The sequence below is a fragment of the Neolamprologus brichardi genome, chromosome 16 (genome assembly GCF_056152115.1).
Source record: "Neolamprologus brichardi isolate AB-2024 chromosome 16, ASM5615211v1, whole genome shotgun sequence".
In the NCBI taxonomy this organism is placed as follows: Eukaryota; Metazoa; Chordata; class Actinopteri; order Cichliformes; family Cichlidae; genus Neolamprologus; species Neolamprologus brichardi.
Window position 1 is genome coordinate 4,113,672 of NC_142119.1, and position 19,135 is coordinate 4,132,806.

General features: G+C 37.8%; 1 protein-coding gene across 1 annotated transcript in view; it reads left to right on the forward strand.

Annotated features, from left to right (window-relative positions):
- The window catches only part of tfpia (tissue factor pathway inhibitor a), a 44,750-nt gene extending 25,639 nt beyond the window's left edge, over positions 1-19,111 (forward strand). Inside the window, exons 3-7 of the mRNA XM_087829821.1 lie at positions 11,307-11,483; positions 12,548-12,601; positions 13,323-13,382; positions 16,598-16,765; positions 17,156-19,111. Coding sequence (XP_087685947.1) covers positions 11,307-11,483; positions 12,548-12,601; positions 13,323-13,382; positions 16,598-16,765; positions 17,156-17,244 — 548 coding nt within the window. The 3' untranslated portion in view covers positions 17,245-19,111. The remainder of the gene's footprint in view (positions 1-11,306; positions 11,484-12,547; positions 12,602-13,322; positions 13,383-16,597; positions 16,766-17,155) is intronic.
- Positions 19,112-19,135: the final 24 nt, after the last annotated feature.

A 19,135-nucleotide genomic window follows, 5' to 3' on the forward strand; every position in this document is an offset into this window, starting at 1 on the left:
CGGCTCCTTAGAAAATTTTAGGATGGTTCACTGATATCCTCCTCAGATATGACATCTGAAATTGGTTGTAATTTTTAGGCAGGAGACAAAGCTACCTTGCAAGTAGCTTTTATCACTAAATGGTAATTACATTAATAACAGAAAATCAGGATCTTTTTTTTTTTTCTTCAAATTGAGAGGGCTGCAAAATATTAGTCAGTATGCATTTAATAACTCCAAATGTGCTATTATTCACATGCTGAAGCATGACTTTGCATCATTAGCCTTTATTTTGTGTGTAAAGGACATGAAAATGAAGGAGCAGCATTGTTCTTGGCTTTAGAAAATAAAAACTGTGCCTGTTTTTCCAAGGATTATAGCAAGAAACATGACTAGGATTAGCAAGGTAAGTAGCTCCATGGGTGCTAAGGTATCGGTACTTGTGCCAGCCACAGAAATCTCTAAAGTATTCATTATTATTAATGCTGAAATATATGTGCCGTATTTCACTTTTGCATTCAGGATGTGATGCAAAAAATGTATTGAGGGAAAGCTAACAGAATATATAAGAGTATAAGAATCTGTCTATCCTTCAAGCTCGAGTCCTCTACCAGAGGCCTGGGATCTTAAGGGTCCTGCGCAGTATCTTAGCTGTTCCTAGGACTGCGCTCTTCTGGACAGAGATCTCAGATATTGTTCATCTGGGATCTGCTGGAGCCACTTGCCTTGTTTGGGAGTCACCGCACCTAGTGCTCCGATTACCACTGGGACCACCGTTACCTTCACCCTCCACATCTTCTAAAGCTCTTCGCTGAGCCCTTGGTATTTCTCCAGCTCCTTGTGTTCCTTCTTCCTGATGTTGTTGCATATTGATTCTTTCAGTGCAAAATATTAGTGTTCAAAAACAACTCTCTGTCACACTAAACAGTTATTTCTATAAAAATAAATGCAGTGTATAATTTAACCTTAAGCTAGAAAGCAACATGGGAACACTCAAGTAAAGTACCTTTAAACTGTGCTCCTGAATAGTAAGTAAAAGTGTTTACTGACGTTTCCTTACGAGACCACAAAAGGATCTTGTGGAATATAATAGTGGCTTCCTCCTGTTGAAAGAAGGCACTTTTAGTTGTTTTAGTCTTGAATGGCCTGTGAGCCTGCAGGATAGCTGTTTGTCTTATGCTGGAGCTCGGGATTACCAGGTACCTGTAGACACAAAGCTAGTTAGTCCCATATGATGTTGTCACAAGTTTGCATTTCAACAGACAAACACCCATTGTTTTATCCTCTTTATATCCCTGTTGTCTGGAAATAATATTCCAGAGCCACACCTCTGAAATCCCTGGAGCACTCTAAAGCCTTACAGGCCTCGTGTACATAGTTAAGGTTTCTAAGCCCAAAAATACAAAAAAGCTGTGTTCAACATCTAAAAGTGAAAGCAAACAGGAATCTGCTTACATCGTGCAGTCACGCACCACAAACTGCCGGTAATAGGTTCGTCAGAGGCAATATAGCCATTTTAAATTGCATTTAGATTAGATAAAAACTATTACTGGGAAACGCATGCACCAACCATATATACAGCAATCAAGATTGTACAGAAGGAAGAGGGCAAGAAGGAATGGCTTTTATAGTTAGTGTGCACATAGGCAGTGCTTGTTTATCTGTCTGAGTTGCTCGAATAATTTTAAGATGGGTGCAGATGCACCTCAGACTTGCTGTAAAAGAAAGGGATGACTTTTTCTGGCTCAATTAGAGTGAAATCAACAATCTAGCTAAAAATACTTTTTGTCCCACTGGGTTCTGACTAGGAGGGAAGATTTTCTCTATGGTAGTGTTCCCAGGTAAAATCAAAATGCGGATGTAAAATTGTGAATATTTCTAACACTGCTGCGGCTATTTCTCTCTCACTCCTCCCTGAAACATTGTGTGAGATGCCTGCTGCATATAGAGAAGATTGCAGATACTTCTATAAATTCCCATTAGGCTGTTGATAGCATGCAATCAGTGTTGCCATAAAGCACACCTGCTATTGTGCGCCAACTGTCAGATTGCAAAACAGACAAGTCGAGATGAGTTGCTTTTTTTCAACTCCCTTTTTTCTTGGTGAGATGGAAAATTTTATTCAACCCTCATTATTGCTAAACTTCTCTTAACCTCCACGCTGAAAGACGCAAGCTCAAACACGTTATGCGGTAGCTGTTTTTCTGTGGTGTGGCGTGACTGGGCTTAACGGATATACACACACGCACATACAAAAAAAAGCTCAGAACTAAATCCTGAGTGCACTAAAAGTAAAGGTAGATTGGCCACACTGAGTATGAGTGTGTGTGAAACTATGAGTAAAAGATGGACTAAATAAAAGGAGTGACAGGACCCCTTCATTGATCCCTGCTGTATCCTCCCAAATCAATTGGTGACGGTGAAAGCACCGTGACACCTGCTAAGTGCAGCCTTGACAGCACAGCAATACATCCTGTCACTCATTGCGCTGCACTTAGCTTTTGTTAAGTGGGACGACAGTAATATATCATAAAACTGTCGCACTTGAAAAGCAATCAAAGCCGCGATAATTAGCCCCGTTCACAATTGGAAGTTCAATTTATCCACAGTCAGGTTGTGCTGCAGCGCCTCACTCCAGAAGCACTTCATGTGAATTCTTAAGTATGTGTTGTGAAAAACACTTGAAGTTGACAAAAGCAAACTTGGGAATGGGTGAGGAGCAGCTTTGTCTCAGTCCTGGAGCTGCGTGCAGAATTTATAGCATATAAATAATACACTTTTAATACTGAAGCATGTCTGATCAAAGTGGAATATGTTTCTCTCACACTAAGAAACCTTTACTTTTAGCTTAATCTCCTAAGACCCGAACTCTTCCATGGCATCGATTTTTAATTTGTCTTTGGTATTTGGGCATATTGGGACCTGATGAATGTAAAAACAAAGAATTACCAATATTTTTTTTTACCTATTTTTTGTTTCTAAGAGAAATGAGAGCCACATATGAGGATATTCGTTTAAAATTCCGATAGAACAGTAGCAGCATAATGTCCTCGTAAGTGGATATCAGGCGCTTGTAGAGTAAAATTTAGTATTTTGGTCTAAATAACCCAAAATGTGATGTCCACATATGTGGACGCCAGGTCCTAGGAGGATAATGTAGTCAAACAAGAGGATGATGACTGGATTTGCATCCTCCAACTATTGTTACATACAGGAAATGCCTCCATTTGATCCACACTATTGCATGAGGCCACAGGATAACTGGTCTGTGTCTAAAGTCTCACACAAGTTTCAAACTTGCAGCAGGTTATAAAGAAAATATCACTGCATTAAATGCAGCTATAAATGTAACATATCTGTATGATGGCATTTAAAGGGCACTTCCAGGACGGCCTTTATTGGTTTTTGGTTGAACAAATAAAAACATGTTAGAGCACACTACAAGCAAGGGACAGCGTGTAGTGGTGGCTTTTATCTAAATTGAATCGCACTTTCAGGAGTGTATCCTTTTTTTCCAGCGCTGGGTGATGACTTTGGTTTAAACTCAAAGTCGAAACTACAATGAAAGGAAACAAGCCTTCACAGCAGGCTTTAAATACTTACACACACAAATATAAAGGAATCTGGTGCATGTATCATTCAAGAGCTTTAACTTGGTAACTGTTAACTCAATACTTTTCACTTACGTATTTCTTACTTACAGTATTTTAGTTCAGGTTTGGGTAGCAGTGATGACTTGGTTAGCTTTTGGAAAATATTGTGGTTTGGTTTGTGATTGGCCATCTTCACTACAAGTTCTTTCAAAGGATCCATACGGGAGGAGTTATTACTGATGCCACAGGACACTTTATGAGTTGCAGCTTTGACAAAAGGGATCATGCATCACAATGATCCCACTAAAGCCAGATAACAAAACATTAAAGAATTTCATTTTATGAGAAGAGGCTACATACATACACACTCTGATCCAGAAATCCAGGACTGTTTTTTTTCATTTACATGAAAACTGCAGGATTCCTGTAAGTTCATTAAGAACAGCCATTCTTAGAAAGATATGTTGCCTTAATGACAACAACAGTTGCCAAGAATAATAACTAAATCTAAAGAGGAGAATGCAGAAAATTAAAACTAAGAATATATGCCAATTTGTTTTTAAAATACACATGTATCTTTCCATAGCACATACTGTATAGGTAAGATTGCTTTAAACAACTCAAGCCATTCATAACATTAACATTAGTAAAACAAATATCACATTTGTGTTATTCAGTCTGATGGGTTTGTAAATTAATTTGAAATTAACCTAAATTAGCATAAAAATGTCATTAGCACTACCTGTTAGTGTGCTCTCCACTATCCAATTGGCCTTTTACAGGATATGTTTGTTTGTATGATGGAACACATTAAATCCTTCACTCAGCGACTCTGTATGGTTTTGCCAACAGGAATACAAAGCTAGACTTTTTCACAATGAAACCTTGAAAATGTCATCACTAATTCTCAGGAATCAGATCTTTAAGATCCAATGTCTTCCGACTCATTCTGTGCAGCAGGCCTGTCAAATCAGCAACCCTTTATTTCTCACAAACACTGCACATGGCAAAAAGTCTGCACACTCTGATTTGATTTATGCCACCTGTACCTTCTAAACGTCTTTACACCAGATGACAAAGACACAGAGAGATTGTTGAGAATCTTCTTGTAAAGGTCAGAAACCGATGTGACAAACATTGTGGCTTACCCCAAAAAATCACCAGGTCCAAAACTCTTCTTTTAGTTTGCTTTGCCTTTTATAGCTAAGCCCGCAGAGGTCAGGGAGACAAACAAGGGTTCCTCTGTCACTGATGTGCTTATTTGTACTTACCTCTTACATTCAGTGTGTGAGCACAGCTTTTTATACACCAAAGTGAAAAAAGAGAGAGCAGCAAAACTGTAACTACACAAATGGTATTATATTGCTGGAGGTCTTTGAAATGTCAAATTTGTTAAGGGTGTGGAAAAGGCCTGTGTACGAAACAACATCATTATACAAGGGTAAGCTGTTTTTACGTTGTTTTGCAGTGACTATTTGGGGACTGAATTATGTTTTGGAGGTGGTTAAGTAAACCAGTAAATAAATCTTACCCCCGAAATCCATCATTTGTGTTGATTTGTTTATTCCTCACACTCCAGCAGTGTTTATGTATAAAATCTCAAAATCATAGAAATGTATTGTTTTTATTAAGGTTTTACAAATATGTTGTGACGTTATTTTGCTAGATGAAAATTAGCAAAGGCAATGTTGTAATTTCCAGATTTGCCCTCTCACTGCTCCTGGACACAGTGGTAGATGTGTGTTATTTGGGCTGTGACGTAATGATGTTTGACGGGTTAAAGGTTTAGTTCGTTTAGTAACAGCATTTTTTTAAAGGATTTTTATACCACCTCATCTGTACTGTACCTGAGGCTGTGGATGATGTGGAATTCAGTTATAGTTTATGTAATTTTGTGTCAGGTGTTACATTTAAGAGCAGCAGAAAGGCGTTTAGAGCACATATTAGGCAATATTTGCAATACTGTAAAGAGCATAAATGTAAAAGCACATCCAGTAAGGTGGCCCAATAGATGTATGTAATATCAGTTTCATGTACTCGAGTTACATCAGCTGCCCTGATTCTGTACCTCTACAAGTAGTCTTTTGTTTTCCCTAATCTGAAAGGTTTCCAATGAACCAGTAACCACAACGATGAGCATGACTGTGATTATAGTTCCCATCTAATTTGGGTTTCGTATGTTTCAATTAGAAGCTTCAATGTGGAGTTAAGGGAAATAAAACATATGCAGTAAGCAAAAATGCCAAACAATTTCTAGTTAGAGCTTCTTATTTAATTTCTTTATGCCAGTAAATTAATATATTGAAGCAGCTGGACAGTAAGTGAGGGAAATTCCCCACTGAAATCCATCCATTTAGTCTTATGGGAAACCGCTACGAACCTTTCCACTGTTCACTGCATTCTTTCCGAGTCGGTCGGCCTGAGTCACTGGCAGATGAATTGCTAATGAAAAGAAAATGTTTTCAATAATAATTAGTTGCATTCTTGCTTAACTAACAGGCATGTGCAATTTTAGAAAGTAATTCGGGCCTTCCAATTATTGAGATAGTTTTTTGACATTCTTGTTTTCTGCTGAGATAAGACAGACACTTATATAATATTTCTTCTCCTCGTAGCTCAGCCTGCAAGCGCTGACCTTTATCAGTGCTTATAGGCTGGTGGCTGCATTTATTTATTACTTTTCAATCACAAAAATAGCATAATAACAATGTAATCAGAAGCATATCGCAATATATTTTGAATGAAAAAGTTGCTGTTGAGATCTGTGTCTGTCATTATCAACTGGAAATCACAGGCTTCAATTATTTTTCCACCCTGAGTTTGTTTATTTTTCTTTATTTACTCTTCCATTACAGATCAGCTGTCTTTTCTTTCCACATGAGGCTTCACTGATAATGTGTAACCACAATAAAGACCTTTAAAAATACGGTGACGTGTACTGACAAAAAAAAAATATGAAGGAAGAAGCAGAAAGAAAGTAAATGAGCAAGCGAAGAGATAAAGAAGCGATGGGCTGATCTGAAATGTAGTCTAAATATTCAGCTCGTCCCATCAAAAGAGTCATTGTATATTGTTCCAAAATCTCATCTGTCTCCTCGTTCTGCAGATAACATTTAGGCAAAATATGAAAACATACATGTTTTCCTTTTTTTCTCCACACGTAATCCAGCTCAGCCCTCAGAATCTTTCACAGCTATCTTAAATATTTAAGTGTGCTTTGCTGAATGATGGGATTCTCTGTATGATTCATACTCAGTATTTGAGAAAAAAAATAAAAATAAAAAGCTGACCGATAATTCTCAAAACGCAAATCACCTCTGCCACCTTCACGGCTTTAATAGAGAATTATGCATTTGAATTATTCATCGCTGCTTTGCTCTGGTGACTACGCAAGCCTGGCCCTTTGGCACAACTCTTTGCCCAAGCTTTTAAGTCAAAGTCACCTCATGAAACGTATTTAGATGTTACAATGATAGCGTTTTAATCACAGTCAGCCTTCAGTGGAGAGTGATTATTCAAAGACTTAACAGATAAACCGAACAGACGGTGTGCGGCTTTAAGATATCACTTGGCAACCATATTAGTCCTCAGATGCTTGACCACAGTGACTTTAGACAGGTAGCAGCATTTATTTACGCACAGGTCAGAAGTCCCAGCAGAATTCTCATTTGGCTTCGAACAAGAGTGATTGATTTTGTGTTTTCTTGGCTTGTTAGCCAGTAAATCACACTCTCTGGGCGGCTAATTGGCGCAGTCTTGATGGAAACCAGGGATGGTTCAGTCTGTCCATTTAACTGTTGGTGAGCAAAAGTATTTCAAAGAGTGTTGAAGTTTTTAAGCTCAGACTGTTTGTTTTACTTTATCTGTGCAATTATGTTTCCACGCAGCTAAAATGTCACTTGAAGTAAACTTTTATAAGCCTACAGCTGAATACTAATGGATCAGTAGTGTGCTGATGACATGGGTGCTTGGTTAAGGTCAGGGAAAGACCAGGGGAGAAACAAACAATGCTCACGTTACTTGAGGAACAAAGTGTTACTTACTTTTGTTTAAAACCACAGTCCGTTCGTAACCAGTGTTGGTCAAGTTACTTGAGTAATCAGTAACTAATTACTGATTACTTCTCCAAAAAAGTAATCCCGTTACTTTACTGATTACTTATTTTCAAAAGTAATTAATTACTTAGTTACTTAGTTACTGTTTAAAAACACGATTTACAACCTGAATAGGTGATAAAGCGATAGATCTTTCAGCCCAATTCTACTTTTTCTACATAATCCATCATACAAAATGTAATCAAATGGAAAAGTCTCTTTTTAAAACTTGTTTTATTAGTTTTAATCTTTTAACTTTATGCATCAAGCAAAAATTTTATTATATACAACATTCACTGACTTGAAGAAATTTGTTTAACATTTAAACTTATTTTCTGCACATTCCAGCACATAAAATAAAATATTTTTTTGTGTTTACACTCAGTCTTTCAAATAGATGCAAGTAAAACACAGCAGAAAATAAATAAAGTCAAAGACTAGCGGTCCTTTTGCTCTATTTTCACCTGTAAAGCAGGAGTAGAGTAGGCGGAGGTTTATCCTGGTGCAGGTGTGCCGCAGCGGTCAGTGGAAGGATACGGCAGTTTCTCTATGAATTTGCCATTACGTCATAGCCACTCTGTGCTTGCTTGGAAGTTTAGGGTTTTTTTTCGCTGTAAAAATGTTTTCTTCCCACGCACAACAGACGCTAATGTTTTTGTCACATTTTATGGAATAAACTCAAAGTAAGGTCAGTACTTCCACACTTTAAACGCTGCACGCTCATACTCTCTCCTGCACTCGATATATTATCCATTGTTGCTCTGCACACAGCTGTTGCCACAAACGTCGCACTTGCTTATGTCACTGTCATGAGACACTCTTGCAAAAAAATCACGGTTTTAGTAACGCAGTAACCAAGACTTTACGAGAAAGTAACGGTAATCTAATTACCGTTTTTGCAACAGTAATAGATTAGTATAGAATGTTGCAATAGTATATATATATATATAATAGATTGGTATTGTAAGCTGAGTGACCACCATCCACTCAGACCACCTTGATGCAGTTCATCATTTCAACTTCATTATTAAAACAAACAAACATGTCTCTACATACATGGATAAAATCTTGCCTGGTTATCTACTAGACTCACAGGAAGCAGGCAGGCTGATGGTTCCCAGATAGCACCAAACGTACTGGAAAAACAGTTTGATGTAAATTCTTAGAGATTGGATCGACTTGTTTTTATAATTGAGGTTTACTGACTGAAATGAAAGTGCCACGATAAAATTTGTTTACAATCTTTTGCTGAAACATGTCCTTTTTTTGTCCGTTCTTTAAACAATGCAGTTACATTTCTGCTTTTGGCTAAGCTTTGCACAGGGTTTTTTTTCAGTTAATAACAATATAATATAGTTTGCTTTTCACATATTCTAACCTATTAAAATCCTGGTTGTCGTGTTGTTATTCAAGTAACACGAACAAAATCTGATCTGAACATCCTAGTGCGTGACTAAAGTACCATTCAAACAGTGTCTTCACCGGTCCATGTAATGAACACATTCGACTGTTTTGTGCATAATTTACTCAGAAAATCAGTCTGACATATTAAGTATTTTTTTGAAGACTGAGATCTCCACTAGAATGTAAAACAATAATTTGTGGGTTTGATGATGTTTGCGTGTTTGCAGATGTTTGCACTTATCAATCCACTGATGTGAGGCTTAAGATGTTTACTTAATTTCTTTCACTGCCTTAACAATCTCTGGAATAAATATTCATTGAATAAAATGCACCACAAGTGTCATTTTAGATGTGAGGATAAAGATAATGATTACACTTTGATGATTATGCTTTTGCACCACGACAGGCATTTAGAGGATCCCATTACAATTTGATGTAATTGCAGAAATATTTTAATAAGTGAATCAAACACACACACTGTGTGTCATGGACTGAATGACTGAGGGCTGAGGGGGCTGAGGGGGCTTAGAGGCGCATGTTCTACTCTGTGAAGAGCCACGCTGATCAGTATATTGACAGCTTGTCGAGTTGCACCTGTATTAGTTGACAATGTCAGTCTAATGTAAGCGGTGCATTTCATAGTATAGCCATGATTGGATTTCAGACTGAAATTAAGCTTTAGTCTGTTGCTTGTAATGGTTTGAAGTTTTGTGACGGCTTATTCAGTTAATCAGCAGGGTTCCCACATCCTCCCATCTCTGCAGATGTTGGGAATTTCAGATTAAAGACATGGTGACTGCTGAGTGCATGCATAAGCATCCTTAGTTGGATTACCGAGTAATAAGCTTTCAGTTAAAGGCATAAAGCATAAAACAAATCTGAGATACTGTGAGTAAAAAAGACACACCGTAGCAGATTCAGAATTTAGATGAGCACCTAACTGTAGCTCAGAGGTGTAAGACCCTGGGCTCAGTACTCCGACACTCGAGGGTGATATTATACGCAACAAAAAGTGGAGAAGAGTAGAGCTGAAGTAAGAAGTAGAAAAGATATGATAGAAAAGAAAGCAGAGCCTTGGCAGGAGGAGGGAATGTGGGTCACCAGGGACAAGGGAACATAAGGAAGTTCTTGGTGGAAATGTTGACTCTTTGCCTTCTGTTGGATTGTATCTGAAACTTGACTGGAGAAGAAATGTCACTGTACCACTGGGGAGGCAAAAAGTGAGATATCTGTGACAGACTGCCCTGTGATTGCAAAGTGGTTCATGGCATGCAGTCAATTTACTGCACCTTGTACCGCGTACTGTTTTGAATAGGTTTATCTTCCCTCACTGTGTCTTTGGTGTTGTGCCTGCTCCTTTTTTCTGTTTGGCAATTCTCATAAAGACATGTTTAACTGGATAGCACTGAACGTTTCTGCTCAAGGCCTTGCTTCGTATGCATATAAGGAAAAAGCCATCACTGGCTTTATCGGATGGTATTGCATACGTTTGAAAATAATTTGCCACTCAGTTAAACTACATTCATAGCAAATGAAAACCCAACTGAAGCAGCAAAGTTAATTGTGTTTCTTTTTGGTTTCAGTTGGCTTTTTTTTTTTTTTTTAAGGAAATCAATTTCAGAGTCATTGAAGCTTTATGTTCTGAATAAAAATGAAAGAAACTGAAGTACCATTGATCCCACCAAACAAAGTGATGTTGGCTCTATATGTTGTGGAATACTGAACACAGTTTGGCTCTTCTGTGGGTCTTTCTTTAATGAAGGATGAACGAATGAAGTTTCATTGTCATGCATTTTATATTTCAGATAGGAGTCAAATATGGAGCAAAACTATGGACTTTCATGACTCAGAAAAGGAACTGAAATGTCCAAAACCATTTTTAAGAGCTTGAAAAAAAAAAAGCGACTGGACTTCTTAAAGTCTGATCTCATTCAGGAGGCTTCTTCAGTTCTAAAACCAAAAGGTGTCTCACGTATTTAAACCCTAGTGGCGTGTGTCCGTTAAGAGGTGGTTGCTGACCTACTATTAATCATGTCTGCTGTCACATGAGCCAAGGTGTGAAAAAAGGTGTATGTCGTTACACCAGAGGGTTTGGGTGAAACCTCTGTGACACCTTGCCTCACCCTATCATACGACATATTAAAGTCATGCTATTATTATTACTATTTAGCAGCAAATTAATAATTACACGTTTCAAGAGAATTCATTGTAACTCTTCCCTCTTTTACTTTCTTAGATGAGAAGAACCCATGTCATTTACCCCAGGCTCCCGGTCCCTGTCGAGGGCTCGTGTCACGCTTCTTCTTTGACAGCTCGAGTCAGGAGTGCAAGCAGTTTTATTATGGAGGATGTTTTGGCAATGCCAACAATTTCAGGACCATGGCTGAGTGTCAGGCAAAATGTCTAAATCCAGGTAGGGATGCACTTGCATTCACTAATGCAGTTCACTGACTGTTGTTTTGAAGCGTTCTCTGATTTCTTCCATAGTCATATCTGCTTTTGATGAAGTCCTACATGAGGACCCAAAGATCACAGCCTTTCATTACAGCTTAATGGTCTTTATCCTTTGTATACAGAGAGTTCTCTAATCTTTTCATAATGTTAGAATCTGTAAAATTACATGTAAAGAAACATTATTTCTCTCCCTCACAGAGTGTGGAATCCTTTATTTTCTTTACTTTAACAATCATTTTCTTTCGAAAGGTTCCGCTGGCACCAAATTGTATATCAGCACATTATTTTCAGCATGTTATATGTTGTCTTTGTACCAATTTTGATTAAACACAGGGTTTGAATAACTTGCAAATCATTTGGATTTTGTGTATATTTTACACACAATAGCTTTCTTTTATTGGAAACATGGCCAGTTGCTGTGCATCAACAGAAAACCCATTTCAGGGAGGTGACATAATCAAAATAATTCTACCTCTGAAAATTAACTTTGTGATGACTTTTAGCTGACCGTGAAATCACATTCCACCTTGATTTAGCATTTAAAGGGTTTTAAAGTGACCAAAGCATACTCAATTATGCCAGACTTTAGGCATAAGTCATTTAGATATTGAAATTTTGAGGAAAATAACAAGCAAGTCGCTCGGCTGTGACCAGTTCTTGCCAAAAGACCATGTTGTAGAGAGAATCGATTTTAATTCCACATAGACAAATGTTTAGTTTCATTTATAGACAAAATGTTTGCAAACCAACACCTTTTCCCAGCTGATGCTAATGGAATTAGAATGCTCCAACTATAGTAGGTCTTGATGCTCAATCATCCAGGGAAAAAAAATCCCCAAAGGTTGATTCTGTTCATCTGGATGTAGTGTTTTCAGGAGGAGAAACATCATGTCCAGATGAACAGAATCAACTTTTTGAGATAAATACAGCAGTACTGATGTTCTGTGGATGGCAGTCGAGACACATGTTCTCAGATGTTGCTTTTCTCTTTTGTCCGTGTCAATATTGTGAACCCAACCACAGCACCAGAATCTCCTTCTCCAAGAAAAGACGATGTTCAGCCAATCATCGAGACTGGTAAAGATGACTGTACACTACACTCTGCCTATATCTTCTTCTTCTTTCACCTGTTCCCTTTTAGTGTCATCACATCAGGTCATCTTCCTCCATCTCACCCTATCCCTAGCATCCTCCTCTGCCACACCAGCCTTCTGCATGTCCTCCTTTACCACATCCTTGAATCCTCTTTGTGGTCTTCCTCTTCTCCTCCTGCCTGGCAGCTTCAGTATATCCATCTCCCACCTGCACATATATTCAAACCATCTCAACGTTGCCTCTCTCTGTAATATTCTGTGTCTTAAGTAACTGATAAATATAATTATACCTGATGGCATCATTCCCCTTGCAACTGGGGTTTAAAAAACAAAAGAAAACGGTAAAAACCAGAATGAGATGGGCGATTGATGGAGGCATTCAGCCTATGTTGGCATGACTGGAAGCAGAAGGAAACAACATGTCCAAAAATCAGTAAATACTGCACAGATGGACAAATTGCTATTTAGTAATAAGTAGTTACATATGCATGTCATTAGTTAATTAAAGCTTTAGAGTACCAATTTTTTAATTTTATAAAGACGCAAGTAAGCTAATTCCAGTCTTTATGTAATCACTTTCCTGTTGCAATTCTCTGTTTTATGCACAGGTGCAAAATTTGCATTAATGATCACAACAGAGTCTAGCAAAGGGAGCAAATTTATTCACTGACTGATTGATGGCTTCCCATATTGTTGTATTTCAGGGGAACAAATTGCAAATGCACCTTTGGTGCAAGGGAATGACACAAATCCAGAGACAAACGGTAAGAAAATTCCACATTTTCAAGGAGAACACAATGAGAAATCTTGGCTGTAGCATTTAGAATTAAGGCTAATTTGATTTTATTCATGCAAATTGGTCGTTAGGTTACTATGCTTCATAACTCCATAAACACAGAGGCTACATTTCTGAGAACAGCCAGGATTTCATTGAATGTTAGTCCCATAAAGCCTGCTGTGTAGCTGATTTCACTTTTGGAGTAAACTTGATCAGTGAGAAAACTGTGAAAAGCTCTGCGACTAAGATACAGTCAGACAATGAAGCACAAAGCTAGAAGCAGTACACATAGTTTTCATTTACTACACAGAGTATTAGACACGTGGGATAGATTAATGGTCACAAGGCATGATTAAATCACTCATCTTGTCCTCAGAGTCATTGTTGAATTCTGAAATGTTCTCAGACCTGAAAGTAAGCAACTCCAGGCCATTTGTTAACTAGAGCAGTTTGTGCTGCCAAAAACGTTTTTGTTATAAAAAGAAGAAAAGAAATTGTCAAGGTGCAGTGATGCATAGATGGTAGACAGCTTGCATGCTTTTGTTGTGAAAAGCAAAGGGCAGAAACAGAGTGCATCAGTGTCCTCTTCCCACAACTCGTTTGTTACTTTCCCACTCACTAATTTTCGGTGTATTCGCAGTGTGGGAGCATAAATCACAGCTGTCCTGTTGCAAGGCTGTTTTGTACAGCTTGCAGGAAAGAACTGGGAGACCCTGGCTCGTCTCCCATCGCCCTCAACTCATTCAAAGAGTTATAATTCTAAGAATTCAATTTCACTGTTGTCAAAAATATTGAGTAGAAGAGATTCAGGATAGGTTGGCCTCTGTAGTTCCACCGTGGAATCAATCTTTTTCTTTTTGAGGGTAATTCTTTGATTTAAAAAAAAAAAACAACAAAACAAAACAAAAAACCCAAAGATCTCGTTGATGTAATAAAGTGTCTCTGAGAAGTAAAGTTGGTATGAATGTTAACCTTCCTATGATTTCAATTCATTAATCAGGTCTTTAAAAGATAGATTTAGAAAGTAGGTTTTGGTGATATTTGATGTCACAGTTCACTACTACGATGAACCGAGTTCGACTCTCAAAGTTACAAAAGCCAGAAATGAGCATGAGAGAATGTGGTGTGCATGCTGACGTCTGTCTGCCAAGCAGATGTTGCCATGTTGAAATCAAAGAAATCAAATCAAAGACTGACATCTTGTGGCTGCTCAGTGAAGCACACACTTTGGCTCTGTGGAGCTCAGACTTTTTCAGGCATGAAACTGTTCTGGGCAGTGGAGCTGCCCAGAAAGTCGTTTAAATCATCTCATCAATAACAATAATAAAAAAAGGAATATAAACTTGAAATTTAGCTAAATAAAATAAAACACAATAGCATCATGAAAACCCTTTATATATTTGCCAGGTTGCCTGCACCCAGTTATGTGCCGTGACTAGTTATAGGAGCATGTTTATAAAAAGCAGCTGTAGAACTCACTGAATTATCTAATTAATTATTTTCATCAAAGAGAATTTGCAATGCAAACAGTGGCATGACTGGCATGAAACAACACTTTGGGCACCTCACAGCTGTGTATAAGAACTCAAAAGTCAGTTTGATGGGAGCTTAAATGAGCTTTAATCTGCCAGCTCCAGAATACAAAGTCGGTGTGATGTGTGTTTGTGCCCATGTGGACATATTGTTGCAGATAACTGATGAATTCATAGGCAGTGCGTGGGTGTCATTTGTGCTGTGTTTTGCACACTTCCAGGAGCATCTTTTGTGTCCTACATGTGAGAAAGGACAATATGAACAATGCCCTGACCCAGTTCTACCAACATGATCTATTTATGTGTGTGAACTTGTCATACTATATTTTGTTTGGAAGTTTAACACAGTGGTGGAATAATTCTTATATATTAACTGTTTGCCTAAAAGACTGAGGCTTTGTGGTGATTTAGGGGTTTGAATTCCTAGCCAGTATATCTGAGCTTGGGTTTCAGACCCAGTGTCAGAAGTTCTTATTGTTAGGCTGATTTCATTACCAAATGAGTCATTTTTGAGTATTAGCTCTGATTGTATTATTATTTATTGTATAGAATTATTGCTTTTTCGTGTGTTTAATTCTCTCGGTGTAAGCAATTCCAGGCCATTCTTATCCTCTATCTTGTCTTTCTGTTTATTCCTTTGTCCTGTAGTGTTCTCCTATATCCATCTTCATGCATAATGTGAGTCTCATCTCTGTGTTTAGGATAGGTCTTTGAGCTTTAAAGGTTATTATTATTGTTATTATTATTATCATCATCATCATCATCATCATTATTATTATTATTATTATTATTATTATTATTATAATAATTATAATTAATAATTAATAATTAATAATTAATAATTAATAATAATTGTACGCTGAGATCCTTTTAATTTTGGTCTTACCTGACCCTGGATTCTCACCTGTGTTAACTGTGTCACCTATGCCTTGTTCCCCACCTGTGTGTGTATAAATAGTCCTGCCCCTGTGTATATATATTGTCTATTGTCATTGTTTCCTGCAAGCCCTCCTGTGCTCTCTTGTGCTTCTGCAGTTGATTTCAGATTTTGGGCTTTGTTCATTTGCGATGTAGTTTCACCCTGAACAAAATCACTTTTTGTTGTTTATCCTGGATTTCTCTGCAGTGTGCCATTATTTTTTGTATCACGTCTATGATGTGACCTTAGCTGAGCCTAGCAAGCTAAATACTGAGATAAATGCTGAACTTTTAAGGTCACTGTTTGTCAGTGAAAATAAGTGTGCATCAGTAGTGAAAAAGAGTCATTGCTTATGGGTCTCCAGTCAGAATATGGAATATGGCCCTACTCTCACCCAGCAGAAAACTACAGAAAAAATCAAAGAGGATGGCTTACACAGCAACTTCCACTCTCAGAATCTGTTACTCCAAGACTCAGCCTGAATATGCCGGTCAAAATCAGTTTCAGGTGGATGAAGCCTAATGCAACAGTAACAAATACCTGTGGAGTTCAAAGCTAAGGTGGATGCAAACAGGAATCATTCATCTTCCTCACCTTTAGGATTGTGGTATCTTCAGCCTATGTCTTAGCTCTCTAATAAAACTAACATAGATCGAATTTAATCAAAGAATTATGTAACATTTTAAGGATGACATGAAATAAAGTTGGCTGTTTGCCGTTTCTTGTGATTAACAGACTTCACTCTTTCAGAGCTGTGCTTCAGACCTGTGGACAAGGGGACATGTAGTGGTTCAGAGAACAGATATGCATACATTCCAGAAAGAAAGCGATGCCAGGCATTTTCCTACAGCGGCTGTGGAGGGAATGAAAACAACTTCATAACCCGGAGACACTGCTTCCACAAATGCATCAGAAAGGGTAGGATTATTTTAAGAGATTCACTTTAATTCAATTCAGTTCAGTTTAGTTGATTTATATACTGCCAAATCACAACAGCAGTCGCCTGAAGGCACTTATGTTGGTAATAAACCTACAATAATACAAAGAAACAATCAAACATCCTCCTATGAGCAAGTACTTGGTGACAGTGGGAAGGAAAACCTCCCCTTTAACAGGAAGAAACCTCAAGCAGAACCAGGTTAAGACCCGGGATGATCAGAGGAAGACAGGACAATCTGGAACTGATCAGTTCCAAAGTTTGGCGTACCATGCTCATTCAGTTCATGCTCATTCAGTTCATTTCTTTTTAATTTGTTGTATTTAATTATTCCATTTGAATATGAAGACATTTTGTGGTTTATGTTGCAGGTCATGGGAAGAGGATGACGATCCGAGTAAGGAGGAAAAACTTACACAACATTCTTAATTACTCAAGAAGAACACTCGACTCTGTGTGAGATTCTACTCTGCTGTCAGCTGTATTTATGCCAATATATGTTTTGTTTGGGCTTTTTTTTTTTTTTTTTTTTTAGCTTTATGCATGTTTTTTTTTTTCTGCTCTGCAGCCAAGTCTGCCACGACCCCTTGACATCATTGGTCCTCTTAGCAATATGATTTTCTTGACTTGTTGAAACATGTTTATTCATCTCAGCAATAATTTGAGGTTTATGTCAACAAAAACTCTGTTAATTTTATTTTTGGTCAGACACATGAAAGTAATGCTGTGCTGCACTGTGCAGTTTGGAGTCATTGTTTAGAATCTGCATCTAAATGATGTTCATTAAATGAGATCGTTAGAAGAAGAGACTGCGGGATCCCCCTGTGGTCTAGATACTGGTGGCGGTAGAGGAGAATAAGCAGATGATGATGACGCTGATAGAGAATTTGGATCAAGCTCAAGGACAACCCACACTGGTGGACATGGGGAGGAGCAGGAGTAGATTACAATATGTTGTAATGGAACTAGAGGCGTCGTAGATCACCCGGGTAGGATTGGCGACAGCATGAAAACAGCCAAAGTAACAAAGAAAATGGAGAAGCAAGGATATCAACAAGAGGAATGTCACAGATCGGCTCTTTCTTACTGAAATCAAACACATTTTGAAATAAGGGAGGGGGACTTTTTGAAGGAAAAAGTGTGACAAATGAAGCTAAAAGTGACACCAAAGAGGGATGATGTCCTTTCGTCCTAGATGAAGGTGCAGAATAATGATTGGACCCTGAAAAGAAACAAATGAGAGCAGACATTTCAGAGGATTTATTTTTTTTTAAGAAAAAAGCTTCATAAAAACAGAGTACCACTGAGAAATATCATAAAGAGCCTTGTCCTGTTTGCTTGTCTGTGTGCGTCCCTTTGCCGCTCAGACTGCTGCTGCCATACATGAAGCATAGCATCAAAGAATAATATTTCTGCCTTTCATTACAAAACATTAAAATGTATGACCTTAGCAGCGGCCTGAGTGACATACAGAGACACAAGAAACACAGAGACAGATGAGCTTTGATATCGCAGCAGGATAGTCGTGTTTTCAATTTACATCAGAATTTATGGAAAAAAATATAACATCTTACGAGCAGACTTTGAAATAATTGCTACACCGTGCTGCTGAGGACGGTGCTCTCTGTTGGTGTCGTCGTACGTCAGGCAGCATCTCATATTCTTCTGTAGCACACTTGGCTTGGGATAACAGATCTTGTGTAAAAATGATTTTTAAGTACCTAAATTAGATTTTTAATGAATTAAACTTATTATTCGCATTGTTTCTATGGCTTATTGACAAAAAACATTCGTTTGGCTGATGTTCATGCTCTGGGCACTAATGCTTTGCACTGCAGTTATTATATGTATACATATTTTATGTCTTTCTATTTTTACGATCAGATATTATCATTTCAATTTAAACTTCTCACTATAGCCTTAATGGGAATACATCTAATGCATATTTACTGTGTATGTACAGCAGCTGATGCTATTCTACTGTGGTATTGGCATAGTTTCAGTTCAGTGTGAACGGCAGCATTAAAGTTGTGCACAATTCTTCGTCCAGAATTGAATTTTTTTAAGCAAATCCATAATCAAGAAACCATCACAGCTGTAAATCATTGTGAACAGGATAATGACTGTATTGTTGTTTGTTATTGATTTTTTATGACTTTAAATCAATGTTTTCAAGCTTTGGAATGTTGTTGGTAAGAAAAGCCAGAAGGGGGCAGTGTTGTGTAAAGAAAGAAGTTTGAGCAGCAGACGAACAGTGTGTTGTTTACTGTACATGGCTGTAATGGATGGGACTGAAACAGTTTATATAATACATTTCAACAATCCTATTGTGTTTTGGGTTTATTTACTCT